At 29.8% G+C, this 18257-nt stretch overlaps 1 protein-coding gene across 1 annotated transcript; it reads right to left on the bottom strand.

Annotated features, from left to right (window-relative positions):
• Positions 1–2344: 2344 nt before the first annotated feature.
• On the bottom strand, positions 2345–7536 carry LOC129915154 (uncharacterized). The gene is made up of 7 exons (XM_055994621.1): positions 7008–7536; positions 6784–6938; positions 6604–6712; positions 4379–4476; positions 4194–4316; positions 4016–4130; positions 2345–2595 (listed from the first exon to the last, which is right to left on the bottom strand). The coding sequence occupies exons 1-7, from the start codon at positions 7534–7536 to the stop codon at positions 2345–2347; spliced, it is 1380 nt and encodes a 459-aa protein (XP_055850596.1).
• Between the last annotated feature and the right edge of the window lie 10721 nt (positions 7537–18257).

Below are 18257 nucleotides of genomic sequence, written 5' to 3'. Positions count from 1 at the left end.
AGAAAACAAAACAAAAGAAACTGATTGAGTGATTATTTTGACTTTTGAATATTGATGTATTAGTGCTTCTTGACTGGATTCTGATTTCTGATTTTGAATCGAGAAGAGAATTTCTCTTCTGAGAAGAGTTTTTTCTGTCATTTTCGTGCGAATAAAACAGTTTCAAAATCCTTCTGAATGATTCCGGACGCTTCCGGAGAGCCAATCGAAAACGACATAAGAGTAAAATGTGAACATTTTAACAAATAATGTGCATGGGAACAAAAAGGAGGTACCTATATATTTTTTTATTTAAATCTCATTTTTCCAAGGGCCATTATTACAATACTTTATTTACCTGGTGCTTTTTATTAAGAGATTTTTTATTTATTTAAAAAAAATTCAATATTTGCCGAAATTTTCTTACTTTTCGGTATGATGGTCGTATGCGTCGTTGGGGAAGGGGTATCTAGTAGCAAGTTTCAAATAATAAGAAGCAAGTACCTACCCCAGTATAAAGAAGCAAATAGCAAGTAGTAAACAACAAAAAGAAAGTAGGAAATGGCAAGTGGGAGGTGATTAATGGTAAGTAAATAGTAATCAGAGGCAAATATAAACAGGTTAGAGCTCATATTTTTAAGCTGTAGAAAAAAAATATCCCAAACTTAGCAGACTTTTGATAAGCACAATCAACCAAATTATTTTGAAAAACAAAACTGGAAAGCATTACTTTACCTTTCTGAAATAATTGAAAAACGAAAAAAAAGGTTAGAATTTATTTCACATTTTTGTATCCGAAGTGTGTGATGTCGACTTTTTTAATTTTTTAAACTTAAAAAAAAAAAAAAAAAAAAACTGGAGTTAAAGAATTAAAAAAAAAATTAATTCATTTAGATCAGTGGAACCCGAATTCAAGATCATTTGGGATTTGATATCCTCCCTGGAGCTCATTGTATTACTAATACATAATTCACAATATGCATGCCCCTTTTATTTCTCTAATTGGCATCTGACCATAACTTTTGCATTTTATTTAAAAATCTGTGCATTTTAATTTAACCAACCACAAACATAGCAACATGACTTAAGCTATTAATTCGAAGACTTAAATATCTCGAATTCGCGGCTTCATCTTGTAGTTCGCAAGAGATTGATATTATGGGGGAATAAAGAAATCTTTGACTGCTTAATTATGTTTGTCATTAAGTGGTTTTTTTTATTTAATTGGTTTTGCTCTTTTGGTGTTTTTTCATCTGAGACTGTATGGTTTGGGTCAGATTCCTTCTTTCTTGTAGTTCAGATGCGTGGTGAAGTTATAACTTTTATAATAATTATGTGTAGTCTAAATTCTTAAGAATTCCATCGCATTTTGTATATCCATATTGGTATTGGTCGGTATTTTTTTTTCAACAAATTCCTTTGACGTGACGCTTTTTGATCTGTTCTACAAGGTGGTCCTGAAATTCGTTTTATTCCTCATTGTTTTGCTTTTATTTCAATGAAGTCTTGTGAACTTTTAGTGTGAACTGTTTTATATTTGGTTCTATTATTTTATGCAAATTGCGTCAAAATTTACCGCCATCATCGTTGCAAAGTTAGTATATACCTATTGCAGGAACTGTTTCAGTTGTACAATGCAAAACAGAGAAGAAAATCTATTACAAAAGGCGTTCCTGAAAGTTTTCCATGGCTTTTCTCCCACCCTCAGGATCTGCAGGAAAAAATATACTTTGTTCCCGTGATCTACTAAACGTTTATTGTGCATTGTGTGACATCAGTACCGTTTTATACCGTTAAACTGGAAAAAAAAGTAGGCGTAAATGCATTATATCAATTCAATTCTGTATGCCAAGTCGTCGCGCTTTTCCTTCATGTGGATTGCATGCAATATGACATTATTGTGAAAATATGAAACATGCCACAAACAAAAAAAAGCAATGGAAAAGTACCAAAAGTTTTCCGGGCATTTAATATGCCACCATCACCATCGCTCCGAAGAGAAGAGAGCGATGAGGATGAGATGTGGCGTAGGTGGTTCCATGACGTATTCACTTGGGTTCGGTCGAAAAAAAGGACTTATAGAGCTCCCATGCCAAATCACAACATACAACTTTAAATAAAAAATATACTTATATAGATACACATTCACTGACTTATGTAGGTATATTATGTAAAATCCCTCATGGCAACCATCGTGATTATTACAGCCATCTGTGAAAGGTGTTTACTCATCCTTCGATATGCTTTTAAACAGGTAGTTTCATAAACCAAATATAGTTGGTAATCTTCCAAGACCATTTTTATTTAATTTTTTTTTTTGTTTTTATTTAAATAAATAAAACCTTAAAATATTAAAGAATTATATTTAAACACAAAGTTCTTGTTTGTACATTATAAAAAATCCTCGACCAACATATGCACCATCACTTCGGACGGATGCAATTATTGGTCCACCTGTTGAGTCACGAACATCTGCATTTTTTGTAAAGTCCTCATCGATAGTGCCATCATTTATTCGGTCACCACAAAGTCGAATTTGATTGAGTATAATGAAATCATTGGGACAACTGAGGGCACCAGCTCCAGCTTGGTCTTTGGGGATGATGTCGTTGTCTTCTGTGAATAGAAATAGCTGGTTTTTATAAAAAAAATTCTTGTCTTGCGATATATTTTATGTAGGTAGTAGGTAAGGTATACCTATACATAATTATATTGGATTGCCAGGAAACAGGTGACGAAAGGACCCACCAAAAACATTTCGTTTTCAATTAAAATTTGCCAAAGTTGTGACATATTAGGCATATTCAGACACTGTTTAAGATGTTTTTTTAATCTTACTGGAGCTTATCTTACTTTATTTAAAGTAACATTTATTTATCCCTGTTTTACAATGTAATTGTAATTGTAATTGTAATTGTAATTGTAATTGTAATTGTAATTGTAATTGTAATTGTAATTGTAATTGTAATTGTAATTGTAATTGTAATTGTAATTGTAATTGTAATTGTAATTGTAATTGTAATTGTAATTGTAATTGTAATTGTAATTGTAATTGTAATTGTAATTGTAATTGTAATTGTAATTGTAATTGTAATTGTAATTGTAATTGTAATTGTAATTGTAATTGTAATTGTAATTGTAATTGTAATTGTAATTGTAATTGTAATTGTAATTGTAATTGTAATTGTAATTGTAATTGTAATTGTAATTGTAATTGTAATTGTAATTGTAATTGTAATTGTAATTGTAATTGTAATTGTAATTGTAATTGTAATTGTAATTGTAATTGTAATTGTAATTGTAATTGTAATTGTAATTGTAATTGTAATTGTAATTGTAATTGTAATTGTAATTGTAATTGTAATTGTAATTGTAATTGTAATTGTAATTGTAATTGTAATTGTAATTGTAATTGTAATTGTAATTGTAATTGTAATTGTAATTGTAATTGTAATTGTAATTGTAATTGTAATTGTAATTGTAATTGTAATTGTAATTGTAATTGTAATTGTAATTGTAATTGTAATTGTAATTGTAATTGTAATTGTAATTGTAATTGTAATTGTAATTGTAATTGTAATTGTAATTGTAATTGTAATTGTAATTGTAATTGTAATTGTAATTGTAATTGTAATTGTAATTGTAATTGTAATTGTAATTGTAATTGTAATTGTAATTGTAATTGTAATTGTAATTGTAATTGTAATTGTAATTGTAATTGTAATTGTAATTGTAATTGTAATTGTAATTGTAATTGTAATTGTAATTGTAATTGTAATTGTAATTGTAATTGTAATTGTAATTGTAATAATTCAGTTTTGAATGAGCAAGAAATCAAACTTTTTTTAATAAAAAGATAAAATTTAGAAAAGTCGATATCCAAGATGAAAAACTAGAAAAAGTATCTATGATTTTGCAAGAACTATTCTGAATTATTATGCATACATAATATGCTCATCATTTTTATAGAATTAAACATTTTATTTATTTAAGATATATCAGATTTATTTGAAACATTATTAAGAAATATCCTTACCGTCATCCTTATTTACTATTTCGAACTCGTTTGGCTCACCATTTGAGTCTGTTTGATACAATATCGTACACATCTGTTTGACCCGTTTTATACAAATAGCATAGTTAAGGTTGTTCTTCAAAATTAAGATAAAAATTAATATTTAACATATAAATTGAAATTCAATTAAACAACATACCAGATAAGTCACTTCCCCAGAGTCCACAATAGTTCCAAATTGATCATAATTGAAAGATTTTATAAATCCTTCAGGTTCAGTATAGAATTGAAGACAATCATCTGGAGCAAAATCTCGTTCTAACTATGGATTATAACACTTTTAGAAAAAAAAAATTGTTATTAGGTAATTGAAATAAAAATTACCTGAGTAACTTTAATGTTGAATGATCGTGGGCCAATACCTTTTCCGAATACTGATACGTAGATTCTATTTTCTATTGCATTGTCAACATCGACATAAACTGCAAATAAATTGACAGAAACCTATAAAACTTTTAAAACCTAAAATAAATAAACAATCAATGCTTTAAACATCGCAAAATCGTTTAACACCACCTTGAAATGACAACTTTACCAGTATCATTTGCTTGCATTCTTTTGTTTAACGAAATGTCATGTTTGTTCCATCTTTTAAACAAATAATGCTAAGATAAATTTTTTTGAAAGTCTCAACACTAAAACATAATTATGTATATCAAATAAACAAATAACGAAGAAAAAAATAACAAAATAATAAAAAATTATTAAAATTATTTTTATTTTGGAGACATCGACCAAAATAAGGCGTCTTATTAAGGGTACGACAGATCTAACTGATGAGCCCACTGTCGTACCTGGGCGAAACGCTTTATAAAAATTTTTGGAGTTGAGGTCACTTGAACTTATATCACATAAACAAAGTCAAGAACTTTTTATGGACAATCATTTGATTTTTTTATTTCCAAACTGGGATCTTTATTCAGTTCGTTTAAATTCCTTGATGGTTTTGATCAATTTTAAAGGCGAAGAACCGAAGAATAGTCCAGTTGTACATTCGATATGCGATGTGTTATAAATATAACAGTTTTCCCATTCCAAAAATAGCTGCGTTCCTTTGGAAATATTTATCTACTTTTTATTACTTAAAACTACTTTGCTATACTGAAAAAGTAGTTCAAAGCAGCTTTAAGTACTAAAAAGTAGATAAATATTTCCAAAGGAACGCAGCTAATATCATTCAATTTTGTCGAAATCGAATAAATTCAAATTTTCAAACATTTTTGAAAAAAGAAAAAAAAAAAATCAAAGTTTCAAAAAAATCATTTATTCGTTTTTCAAAAAAAATAAAAAAAACTTGTAAATCCAAAAATTAAATCTTGGATTTTTTTTAAGTTTTTCTTACAAAAACAAATTCGTTGAAATCGGTTAAGTCATTTACGAAAAAGTCAGTTAAGGGGTAATAACATTTTGTAGACACGAAATCGTTTCACCATTTTCATCACCGTATAATACAAAGGAGAAACATTATTTTCTTTAAGAGTTTGTTTAGTTTGTTTAAGTATATCAATAGGTAACAGAATAGGCTAATGTGAAAATTTTAATGTTGTGAAATTTTGTAAATGACTACGTAGTTCAGGATGATCGCAAAATCCTGTGCTCCCATCGGGCGACCAACTAACTCCTACAGTTTTGAACCAATTGGGCTGAAATGTTTTGTGGAGCTCAACAATACTGTTCTCCAGTGAAGTACGTATGATATATTTTATATATTAATTTTTGAAGAAATGGCATTAGTTTGAAAAAAATTAATTTATTCCAAAAACAAAATTCGGTGAAAAAAGACCATAAAATCGTTAAATTTTAATATTTTAAAAAATCCTACGTATTTCACTGAGGAATAGTATTTTTAAGCTTTATTTACAAAATTTCACATCATTAAAATTTCCACATTAGCCTATTGTTACCTCCTGATATAGGTACTTAAACAAACTTAACAAACTCTTAAAGAAAATAATGTTTCTCCTTTGTATTACACGCTGATGAAAATGACACTCGATTTCGTGCTCACAAAGTGTTATTACCCCTTAATCAAGAAAACGGTTCTATTGCAGGTACCGTTGATTGATTGTTTTTGTAATTTCAAAAGAACCTTTATCACTGACAGACAGATTTTGGAAACCCAATTTCTTGCAACCATGTCAAATTATAACGAAAAAGTCAGAACAAATGTGTTTTGTTCTTGTTATTTGCTTATTACTATAAAAGTTATACTTAGTTTTAGAAAAACCATTACCTATGTAGAAAAATATCATCTTACTCCATTTTTGTACAAATTTCAGATTCCGTTCAAAAGTTCATAAAATTAGAACTTTTTAAATGATAAAAATGTCACAAAAGATGTGCAAAATGCAACACAGAAAATCTCTTGGTTGTTCCACTATTTTAAAACTAGGAGTGAGAAACGTGCAACAGATATTTGATACTTCATCTTAAATAACTTTTAACACACATTCCAAATTTGTCTATTGTTAAATAGGGATGGAAATTTTCAATTTTTGTTTCGCGAGTCGTTCATTCATTTTGTAATTTATTTTAAAAATTGAACTTACTGTGTTGACCAGTATTAATGCCACAGATGATCGGAACTTGAAAATTAACATTTTGACCGGATACCACAAATTGATCCTGTAAACATTCTCCATCGGTTGGACGATTTAACTGTAAATCAAAAATTCATAATATTATGACATTTACAGCAAAGCAACATTTTAAAAATAAAACTTTCACACCTCAAACATCAAAAAATCTAATCGAACTTGTCGAACATTTGGTTTCAAATTAACAATTAAAACACAAATCAAGCCTTCCGTCACAGGTGTAGGATAGTTGGGACTTTCAAAATAAACTACCGGTTGATTGGTTATGTCACCACATCCTTGTACAACTAAAAAATTAAATAATTTGTACATAAAGTTACATTATGGTGATTCAAAATAAAATATTCATATTTTACAGACACAACAAACTCCAACACCATTGGCACAGGCCCCCATCGCTGTACCACCTAAACTATTGCATTCAAACTCATGATAGCATATTCCATGCAACAACCGGATGTCACTGAATGAAACCGAACATTTCGAATTTTCAAATTTGAAAACTTCAAATAAACTTAAAAATCCCTTGCCCTTAGGAGCTTGAAAAAGTGTCGCATCTGATGCAGATCCATATAGCAGATTCTTTAATCCTTCACCAATTATGTGGGCAGCTTTGTTTGTCGAAGCTGTATCCGGTCTCATTATACTTGAAGAAATCTCTGAGGAAGCAGTTTCTTCAGTCACAACACTTGGTATTTCAGTGATAGATGGTGATGTCATCACTCCTTCTGTTGTCATTTCAATAATCTCTACAGAATCATCTTCAATGTCTTGAATTTCTCCTTTTGCAATTTCATTTAGATAAGTATTCGAAGTTGAACTTATGACCTCCCGTGACTTATCCGAAGGTTCGTAGCGGAGGTTATAAGCACTTCTATAATTCATCGGATGATAAAGTGGCTCTTCAATGAAATTCCTATTATCGGGATCATGCCGGGTGACAAATTTCACTGCGAAAGTAACACTTTTACTGCAAAGTATTATTGCAATTAACGCAAATCTGAGCACCGATTCCATCAGTTCTTCGCGAGTGCTGATGTCTGACTGTGGTAAAATGGGAATATAATATAATGATTGCGATCTGTCGTTTCAAGAATGTTTGTCTTTCTTTAGTTGAAAAGAGAGTATTTACAATGTGCTGGTGGCTTTGAGACGCGAGACATTTATGTTTGCTACTGGAGCATTAATTGTCACAGTGACCCTTATTGTTCTTCACGGTGCATGCTTTAGTAATATAATCATGCACATTTGTCATTGAAAAAGAGGTGTCTCTCGGTGTAAGAGAGAAGTCAAGTTTAAATTTAATTTACAAGTAAATAAACATAACTACTGGTAAAATTTATGAAATAAGCTACAATTATGTCGAGATGATCTTCCTTAGTTATTAGGTATATCAATAAATAAAATTTTCTTCTTTTGCACGACTTTTCATTACAAAACTTACTTATTTGTAAGAAAAATTTCTCATAAACTTTGTTAAAACTTTTATCGGGAAAATTTTGGATCTATCTTGGATTTAACGAAAAACTAGCTTTTGTGAATAACACGGTTCATTTTAATTTTTTTTACAAAAATGATTAAGATAAAACTTGTAGGAAGTTTTATTTTCTTCAACTTTTGACTTTTATCAGGAGTGTATATTTAACACATTTCCTATGTTGTGGTTTCGATGGAAATGGCTTGTTGGTAGTTTTTATAACATTCGTTGCCGATTGAAGCCAGAAGTTTATCTTTTGGAGCTTTTACACATGCTACCCATTTTCTGACCCACACAGGCCTATTCCTGACATTTATTTGAATTGAATGGAGTAGTGCTTTGGCTTTCCCAAGTGTGAAAAGTTTGAATACTAGATTTGACCTAGACGCGAGCAAGACGTGACCTAGATGTGACTTAGACGTGACCTAGACGTGACTTAGATGCGACCTAGACGCAACCTAGACGCGATCTAAATGCAATTTAGACGCGACCCAGAGGTGACCTACCCGCGACTTAGACGTGACTTAGACGCGACTTAGACGCGACCTAGACGCGACCTGACGCAACCTAGACGCGATCTAAATGCAATCTACACGCGACCCAGAGGTGACCTACCCGTGACTTAGACGTGACTTAGACGTGACCCAGACGCGACTTAGGCGCGACCTAGATGCGACCTATGTACATGCTTTATATATTTTTTTTAGTGTATTAGGTTTTAAAATCCCTCTGGTAACAAGATAGATTTACTTTAAAAATAAAAGGAATTTTTTGCCAACAGCTTTTATCTTATATGTAAATCAGTGTAATACCGTATTGGTCAAAAGTTAAAAAGTGGTCGTTTGTTCATTGCTTAAATGACTTATGTGCGTTATCAAACAAGTTGTTCCATGACAACTTTTTCGATACGAACTTTCATTTAAAAAGTTATTACGAGATAAATTTAAATTCGTTTTTCATTATTATTGCGAAAATCTAACGAAGTGAACCAATTTTCAAGTATTTTAAATTTTCGAAAACATCATCTGGACTCACCTAGAAAAAAAAATACTATCACTTCCTTTCGAAGAACACTCCAAACTGCTTCGGATGCGCCTTGATTGCATAAAATTAGCCACCTCTGGGCCGTAATCAAGTGCCTCATCGCATGCATAATCATTTGCACAACAGCAAAGAAATTATAAATTCAATTTTTTTTTTTGTTGTTCTTGAAATCAAAGACCATTTCATTCATAAGAACGAAACAACCTTTAACTCAAAAAAAGAATATACAGAAGCAACAAATGAATAAAAAGAGCACATCGCCCGCCGGAAGAATAATAAAAAAAATAAAAAGAAAGAAAAACAAAACAAAACTGTTCTACACATTTTTCTACAACTCCAACAGAACTGACAAAGAAATGGACTGAATCATAAGCGGTCGCAAAATAATTTCCTTAAAGGGGATCGTTGAAGAGTAAATAAAGTTGGAGGAACGAACTGCGTTTGAGGTTTATTCAGTACATCTTGTACATATTTGATTACAGCCAAGTGGAACCAATATTTTTGGGTCCATTCCGGTTTTCAGTGTAAATTGCAATCTGACAAATTCCTTCATATTTTCCAAGGGTTAACTAACAGTGTTAGCGTATCCAAGTTTGATCGTTTGGAATTCCGGATCGAACAGTCCCGGACCGTTCTAAGAATTACCAAACGAAACGCTATAAGTAAATTTGGGGGGCTAACTCTATAACAAAAATCGATCGAAAGGGATGTTGTTTTGTACAATTTTTCAGTCCTACCTTTATTTAAAACAAATTTCGTCATCGTACGGGAACCTTACTTGTATGCGTTCAATTTTAATAGGAATCAAGACCTTCTTCACCCCTTCCTAAAAACGGGTATGATGAAGAGGTACCTAAGTGAAAAGTGATTCAACTTTAGCTTCAGGTAGACCCGCCAAGGAGCCATTCATAAAAATAAGAACAATATACACAAAAAAACGTTCGTAGAAATCTTTGGCGTGTTTTGTTTTTCTCAGTCTCAAGTCTCGCAATAAATATATGGCCACAATAATTGAATCAAACGGTAGCGCCTTCTTTCCGTCTTTCCTCTTGTAGCATCATTCTACTCTTGAGGATGGTCCACAAGGATGCTCTGCTCTGATGCAGTTCATTGTTTTTTTTTTTGTATCCTCTGCTCTTTTCTTAACTTGTGAAAAGTTGTCTAGAATCAAAATTATAGCCAAACAAAAAGTAAAGATATTTAATATATAAAAACAAAACAAAAATAAAAAATAAAAGGAAAGATGAATGGACGCCAACACGAAAGCTGGACAACAAGTTGAATGGCTTGCATTTTAATGACTTCGAGTTCGAGTTTATATAGCTAGTGTTGTTATATTTTAGTGTCATTAGTTTTATGAAGTTTCTTCTTCTTTTGTCTAGATGTGTAGGTGTTTTCTCTATCCTTTTGTTCAACAATGATGTCCTGTTGGAAAATTATATGAATTTTTCTTATATATAATTCTTTTAATGGAATGACGGATGCTGAGAAATTATGTCGTTTTTATTGTTTTAAGGAAGCGGAAAACATTAATAATGTCGTCTATAAGAATTGATATTTTAAAAGATGTCATTAAAACTTTGTATTTTGTTTTCTGTGGAAAACGAGTTGATAATTTTCAAGTGGATGATCCTTATCTATTTATTTTATATGTATTTTAAATAATAAATAAAAGTAGTCTCTTTGATTGAACTAGTCTTTGTGAAAGCGAACTTTGTACAATTAACTTTAAAAACCAGGGACTGGCAGGGTCCCTAAGGTAAAAAAAAATTACACTGGTCAACAAAATTTGACTTTTTTTTTGCCACAAGAACCAAAATATACTTTTCTAGTATTTTTTGAATCCGAATCTGAAGTCAGAAAAATTTGATTGGCCTCCGTTTTTGAAATATTACCGTTATAAAATGCTAAAAAACGTCATTTTGGCTGTTTTCGAGGTTCTGTTTTTATGTGGGGTAATTCATTATAAACAAATTTGTAACGGTTATTATAAGATATTCTAGTTTCAAAAACTGTTTAAATTTTCCCGATCTCTCTTTTATTGCTCGAGATATCTTAAGTTTCAGTTAATAAGCCAAAGAGAAACTAAACTTAATTTAAAGATTAAGTCACTGGTCACAGAATTTTTGCCACAAGAACCAAAATATACTTTTCTGAATGTTTTTAGGTTGCTGAGCTCGAATCCGCAATCAGAAAAATTCTATTAGCCTCCGTTCTTGAAATATAACCGTTATAAAAAAAACCTTTATTTTGCATTTTATAACGGTAATATTTCAAGAACTAAGGCTAATAAAATTTTTCTTATTGCAGATTCGAGCTCAGCAACCCAAAAACCTTCAGAAAAGTATATTTTGGTTCTTGTGGCAAAAAAAGTTTAATTTGGTTGGCCAGTGTTGTTTCTGATTCAAAGACCGCTATTTAAATTTTTAATATCTCGGGCAGTAAAAGAGATATCGGAAAGATTTAAACATTTTTTTAAAGAATAAAATTAGTTCTTATAGCCATCGTTACAAATTTATTCATAATGTATTACCCCACATAAAAACACAACCTCGAAAGCAGCCAAAATGACGTTTTTTGACATTTTCTAATGGTAATATTTAAAAAACGGAGGCCAATAACAATTTTCTGACTTTATATTCGAGTTCAGCACATCAAAAACTACTAGAAAAGTATATTTTGGTTGTTTTTTCAAAAATCTTGTTGACCAGTGTTATTAGAAACCAATTTCTTGCTTTAAGCCCTAGTATACAGTTCTTTTTGATAAAAAAAAGAGGTCGTCTGTAAAGCCGGTTTACGAACGATGATTTTACGTGATGACGTTGTCAGAAAACAGGTGGTGTGCTTTTGTTTAAAATGAGTCAATTGAAGCGTTTACCTTTTCAAACAATCATAATTTACAAGAAAAAGCTAAAAAAAAATACCTTTTTTATTTTCTCATTATATTATTTTTTTTATTTTAAAAGCTTACAAAAAAAATTATGCAATTTAAAAGCCAAGTATTTCTTCTTAAGAATAAAACCATTTTTAAGTTTTTACAATGCGCAAAAAGTATAAAAAGAATTGATTGAAAACAATCATTTTCATAAAAAAAAAGCAAAAACAACATGAATTTTTATCTTCTCATGTCATCAATTCCATTTTTTTCCCTAACAACCCGCTGAAAGCTTATTACCTTAGCTCAAAATATATATTTCGAAAAGGTCCACAAAAAGAGCTAGAATTTTTTGAACTCGATCAAATTTCATTAAAAAAAGAAAAAATACCCCTAAAAAACAAGGTGTTTTTCAAAAATTTATATTTCGAAACGCAGAGTGTTGGAAAAAAATCCGTATCAGACGCCTAATTTTTTTCCCTCATCTTTCACCTGGCATCTTTAGAACTGTCAAAAACAAATTTCCTTTACCCAAAATCATCATTTTGTCATAGCCATAACACGTGTACAAATTTCAAACAAAACGTTATAGCTTTAGTTTCAAAATTTTTTAGAATTTTTTCTTAAATGCAGTTATTCTTAAATTAATCTTATCTATCTATAGCAAAAAAAAAAATCAATTCTCTACGACTTTGCGTTTAGATTTTAGCTCAAATTACATCTTTCCGTTTTACCCCTGTTTACCCTATTAAATGACGGAATGTTTAAAAATCCTTCATTTGGAATAAGCTTTAGGTTATTATCTTTTAAATAAGCTGTAGAAGATTTTTGTATCTCTAATAGTTTATTTTTAATTTTGAATTGAAATTTTTTGCCGCACTGCGAAAGTGCGAGAGTGTAACGTTAGAAAATGGCGTCACTTTTTTGTGTTGGCTGCCATGGTTCATCGATTTATAAGACGTTATCACGTCAAAAAAAAAAATACTTCTTCAAAAAAAGGTCAAACTCCATCTTCTTGTTCAGTGTTGATTCTTAAATATTTTGCTATAAAAATACATTTTGTTATTTTTTTTAGCTAAATGCATAGAGGCCTGTTCACTGTAAACCAAAATTTCTTTCGAGACTTAAATCTGAAAAAATTCTGCTTCCGAATGTAATAAACCTCCAAGAAACTTTTTGTTTTCAGTTATGAATAAGAGATTAGAAAGACCTTTCTTTTAATGTGTTCAAAATATGATTTTTCGAAAGAGAATTAGTTGTTTTTAGAAAATCTCAAATCGTTTAAAAAAATCTCAATCTCTTACGAGTAAGTCAGAAATGAAAAAAATGGGGTATACAACTGGTACCATAAATAATTCTATTAATTTTATAACTACGGCCATTGTCAAAATCGTTAGAGAAACCGTTTTTCAGGAAGGTACAGTTAATTTTGGTCTGAAAAATAAAATTCCAATTTCTTCTAGGTATATGGAATCTCATAAAACTCATATCTTCCAATACCATGTTTAGTTTAGACTGTTGTTGAAGATAGTTACAGACTGACTAACAAACAAAATTGAGGTGTTCAGAGTAATAATAGGTCAAGTCCATTTGAAATTATGCATTATACAGAACTTTGAAAAGATCTTTTAGTCTAAGAGATGGTTGCAAGTTTTCGGACTGACTCGGGAAATGGAATCTTTTTTCATGAAATTGTTGGATAGGGGTGGGATAAGCAAATGCCAAATTGGCAGAAAGCAGACTGGATGGAATAAGCGTGGGTGGGGGCTCAAACTTGCACTTTTTTTTGGAAAAAAAACTTTCTCGGAAATGGGTGCAAAGTGGTGGAGGTGGTTGAAGAAGGTGTTAAAGTGACAATTCCAAAATGGCAGAAAGCTAAGTGGATGGAAAAGGGGTGGCAGAAGGGCGCAAAGTGGTAAATTTTTTTTTGAAATTTACTGACTCGGAAATGGCTGCCATTTTGCAAGTGTGTTCCTGATGGTATGTAGTTTCTAAATTCAAAATGGCAGAAAGCAGACTGGATGGGTTCTATTTTTTTTCAATTTTTTACTTCGGAGAGTGCCAAAAAAAAACTTTTATTTTAAAAAAATATTTAAAAACAACGGCAACACCTTAAATCTTATATTATAACTTTTTTTAAAGCCAAAACCCTATTATATAATAATCTTTTTAAATAATGTTGTTTTTGTGAAAAGTTTTTGAAACAAAAATTTTTAAACTCAAAATTTTAACTTTTTTTTAATTTTTTTTTTGTAACTTTATTTTTTTTTTTAATTTTACACTATCAAGCTTTGCTTTTTGTATTTTTATTTAATTGTCTAGCTAATTCTCAATGAAGTGTTGAAAACCAGATGCTAAAATGTCGTATAGTTTTTGAAATAATTAATTTTTAAACTCAAAATTTTTAACTTTTTAAACATTTTTTTTCTCATTTTAATTTTATTTTTAATTTAACGATATCAAGCACTGCTTTTGGTAATTAAAATCAATTTCGTAATCAATTTTAAATCAATAACTGAAAAGCAGATGCTAAAATGTCGTAAAGTTTTTGAAATAATCAATTTTTTAATTCAAATTTTTTTTATTTTTTTTGTAATTTTTTTTCTATTTTAATTTTATTTTTAATTTTACGATACCAAGTATCGCTTTTGGTAATTAAAATCAGGGGCGGATCCAGGATTTTTTTCTGGGGGGGCACAAGGGACGGATTGGCAAAAAAAAACAGCAATAACAGTTAGAAATAAAGTGAAGTACCATACGACTGACTAACAAGCAGAAAATTTTAACGACCCACAGTGGTCTAAAACCTGGCCAAAAATATTTAGGCACATTTCCCACATAAAATAGGTACCAAATGACCAAAATGTTATTCGGAAGGAAAAATTTTCATTTTCTTGCTACAGTAAAAGCCACTTAAGTGCTAACCCTCTTACTCCTGGATTAGCCGGAAGAAAAAAAATATAAAAAATCAGAAAATGCACGTACAATTCTGTGCTATATTAAAGTTAGTAATCTTTTCTTTCTATTTTTTAAAAATTCAATAAAGTCATTATTTACTTAGTTATTTCGATATTTTGGGAGTAAAAAAAAGTTTAAATAATTTATTTTTATATAAAAATGCAAAAATTCAAGCAAAAAACTATCTAATATTAATTTTTAGGCACTTTCCTAAAATCCAAAAATAAAACCCCGTGGGGTTTACTAACAAAAACTATTTTTTTCTGAATTTCGTAGTTTTTACACAAATTTGCTTATTTTCAAAAAAAGCTCAACTTTCAACATTAACTGTCAATTAAAAACTATTGGTGCTATTTATTAGAAATTTGAAGTACTATTTCGATAAAGCAATACTTAAAGATTATAATATTAGAAGCTTCAAAAGAAAAAAAAAAATAGTTTGTAGAGCTTTTATGCAATCTTTTTCGGTTTGTTACAGAAATGTCACATGGGGCTACAAGGGGTTAAATTGTTTTATACCTCAAGAATATTGTGTTCAAATTGTGGGTCTCTTAGAGCCAAATTAACCAAGTTATGAGTATTTTAATACTTCCCTTAGGAACGTTTTAGTCTTTTAGTCCAGAGTTCAAAACTTTAAATCGTTATCCCCACAACTAATGTTTTCAACGCCGGTGCTCCTCATAACTTCAAAACTACTGCACCGATTCTTTTGAAATTTGGAACACTATTTTTTTTTACATATTTTTAGAGGTATCCCTGGAGAAATTTTCTCAATAAAATAACATTTATAAAAATCTATAAGTAAGGGTCGCTTTTGAGGAGTTTTTTTTCAAGGGGTCTTTATTTTCGGGGTGCAAACTTGGGCAAACTTCTGAAATGCAAGTTTGTTCTACATATCCAGCAGTTCTATAATATATAGTTTATGCAATTTTGTGACTTGTTCCGCTATTTTAAAAACACTAATGTTAAAAAAAAAAACAACGAAAAAAGTGCAAATTTTTGAGGTGGAGCTTTTCATGGGAAAGGAATGCAACAATCAACAACATTCGCAACAGCCAGAAATAGACAAGAGTTTCACTCAAGTTCTTTCTGTTATTAGTCATATATTTTTAAAACTCTTATAGTTTGATTTCCTTTATGTATGAACTTTAAGTTCTGGGGGGGGGGCACGTGCCCCCGTGCCCCCCCCTGGATCCGCCTATGATTAAAATCAATTTTAAATCAATTACTGAAAACCAGATGCTAAAATGTCTACTGCAGATAGCTTTGCCAAAAAGATCTATAACTTTTATATCGACCATTTTTTCACATAACCTCAAAATTTATGTAAAAAATTCAAATAACCGAGTTTTTGGTTTTTATTTTTATCTTTTTCAAAAAAAAAAAATTTCTTACCTTATTATGTCACAAATACACTGTAACTTATTTGATTTCAAATATTATTTTTTCATCCTATTTTGACTTAATATCAAAAAAAGCACCCTAATTTTCAAACGAAAATTTACGTGTTAAAATACCAGCTTTTTCCAAAAAGTCGGTGGGCATTTCGTTCGTTAAAATGTCTACTTTCTGATAGTGTAAAAAAAATTTACATTAGTATACTATAGAATGCACATGTACTCATAAAATGCAAATACTAAACATTGATAAATCTTACTTTAATTACTCAAAAATCGTAAGATTTATCAATGTTACATGAAATCTTACAGTTTTTGAGTGATTAAATTGTAAATTTTAATAAATAGGCCAAGATTGTAAACAATGATAAAAAAAAATATTTCGAATTAAAGTTTTTTTGATTTTTTTGCATTTTACGAGAACATGTACTATTAACTATAGTATACTAATGTAGGTATTTTTTTTTACAAAATTGAGTTTAATTACCAAGAGCGATACTTGATATCGCAAAATTAGAAAAAAAAAATAAAGTAAAAAAAAAATTTTAATTAAAATTTTGAGTTTAAAAATTATTTTTTTTCAAAAACTGTATGTTATTTTAGCATCTAGTTTTCAGTAATTGGTTTAAAATTGATAAGGAAGTTGATATTAATTACCAAAAGCAGTGCTTGATATAGTAAAATTAAAATAGAAAAAAAATTTTTTTAAATAACAAAATTTGAGTTAAAAAATTGATTATTTCAAAAACTTTACGACTTTTTAGCATCTGGTTTTCAGTAATTGATTTAAAATTGATTACAAAATTAATTTTAATTACCAAAAGCGATACTTGGTATCGTAAAATTAAAAATAAAATTAAAATAGAAAAAAAATGTTTAAAAAGTTAAAAATTTTGAGTTTAAAAATTAATTATTTTAAAAACTATACGACATTTTAGCATCTGGTTTTCAACACTTCATTGAGAATTAGCTAGACAATTAAATAAAAATACAAAAAGCAAAGCTTGATGGTGTAAAATTAAAAAAAAAAAAAAAGTTAAAAAAAAAAAATTAAAAAAAAGTTAAAATTTTGAGTTTAAAAATTTTTGTTTCAAAAACTTTTCACAAAAACAACATTATTTAAAAAGATTATTATATAATAGGGTTTTGGCTTTAAAAAAAGTTATAATATACGATTTAAGGTGTTGCCGTTGTTTTTAAATATTTTTTTAAAATAAAAGTTTTTTTTTGGCACTCTCCGAAGTAAAAAATTGAAAAAAAATAGAACCCATCCAGTCTGCTTTCTGCCATTTTGAATTTAGAAACTACATACCATCAGGAACACACTTGCAAAATGGCAGCCATTTCCGAGTCAGTAAATTTCAAAAAAAAATTTACCACTTTGCGCCCTTCTGCCACCCCTTTTCCATCCACTTAGCTTTCTGCCATTTTGGAATTGTCACTTTAACACCTTCTTCAACCACCTCCACCACTTTGCACCCATTTCCGAGAAAGTTTTTTTTCCAAAAAAAAATGCAAGTTTGAGCCCCCACCCACGCTTATTCCATCCAGTCTGCTTTCTGCCAATTTGGCATTTGCTTATCCCACCCCTATCCAACAATTTCATGAAAAAAAATTCCATTTCCCGAGTCAGTCCGAAAACTTGCAACCATCTCTCCGTCTATTTCTCAGGAACAAAGGAAATTAAAAAAATAAATTTCACAGATCAATAGCTTCAGAATTTTATTCTTGCATTCTATTTAAGATAAAACGAAACACTTAATTTCGCATTCTTCTAAGGTGATTTCCTAGAGTAAAAAATGAAACTTTTTCTTAGGACCAAAACTTCGCTTTGGACAGAATACTTAATCATAAA

The sequence above is a fragment of the Episyrphus balteatus genome, chromosome 3 (genome assembly GCF_945859705.1).
Source record: "Episyrphus balteatus chromosome 3, idEpiBalt1.1, whole genome shotgun sequence".
NCBI classification, from domain to species: Eukaryota; Metazoa; Arthropoda; class Insecta; order Diptera; family Syrphidae; genus Episyrphus; species Episyrphus balteatus.
Note: the sequence above shows the minus strand (reverse complement) of the source record. Positions and strands in the feature narration are given on the sequence as shown.

Bases quoted from the DNA above. Each gene is read 5' to 3' on its own strand.
- LOC129915154 (XM_055994621.1), bottom strand. From the start codon at position 7,536: ATGAATTATAGAAGTGCTTATAACCTCCGCTACGAACCTTCGGATAAG. The intron at 4,131-4,193 runs GTATGTTGTTTA...TTAATTTTGAAG, and splicing joins CTGGGGAAGTGACTTATCTG to AACAACCTTAACTATGCTAT. The intron at 2,596-4,015 runs GTAAGGATATTT...TTCTATTCACAG, and splicing joins AATAGTAAATAAGGATGACG to AAGACAACGACATCATCCCC.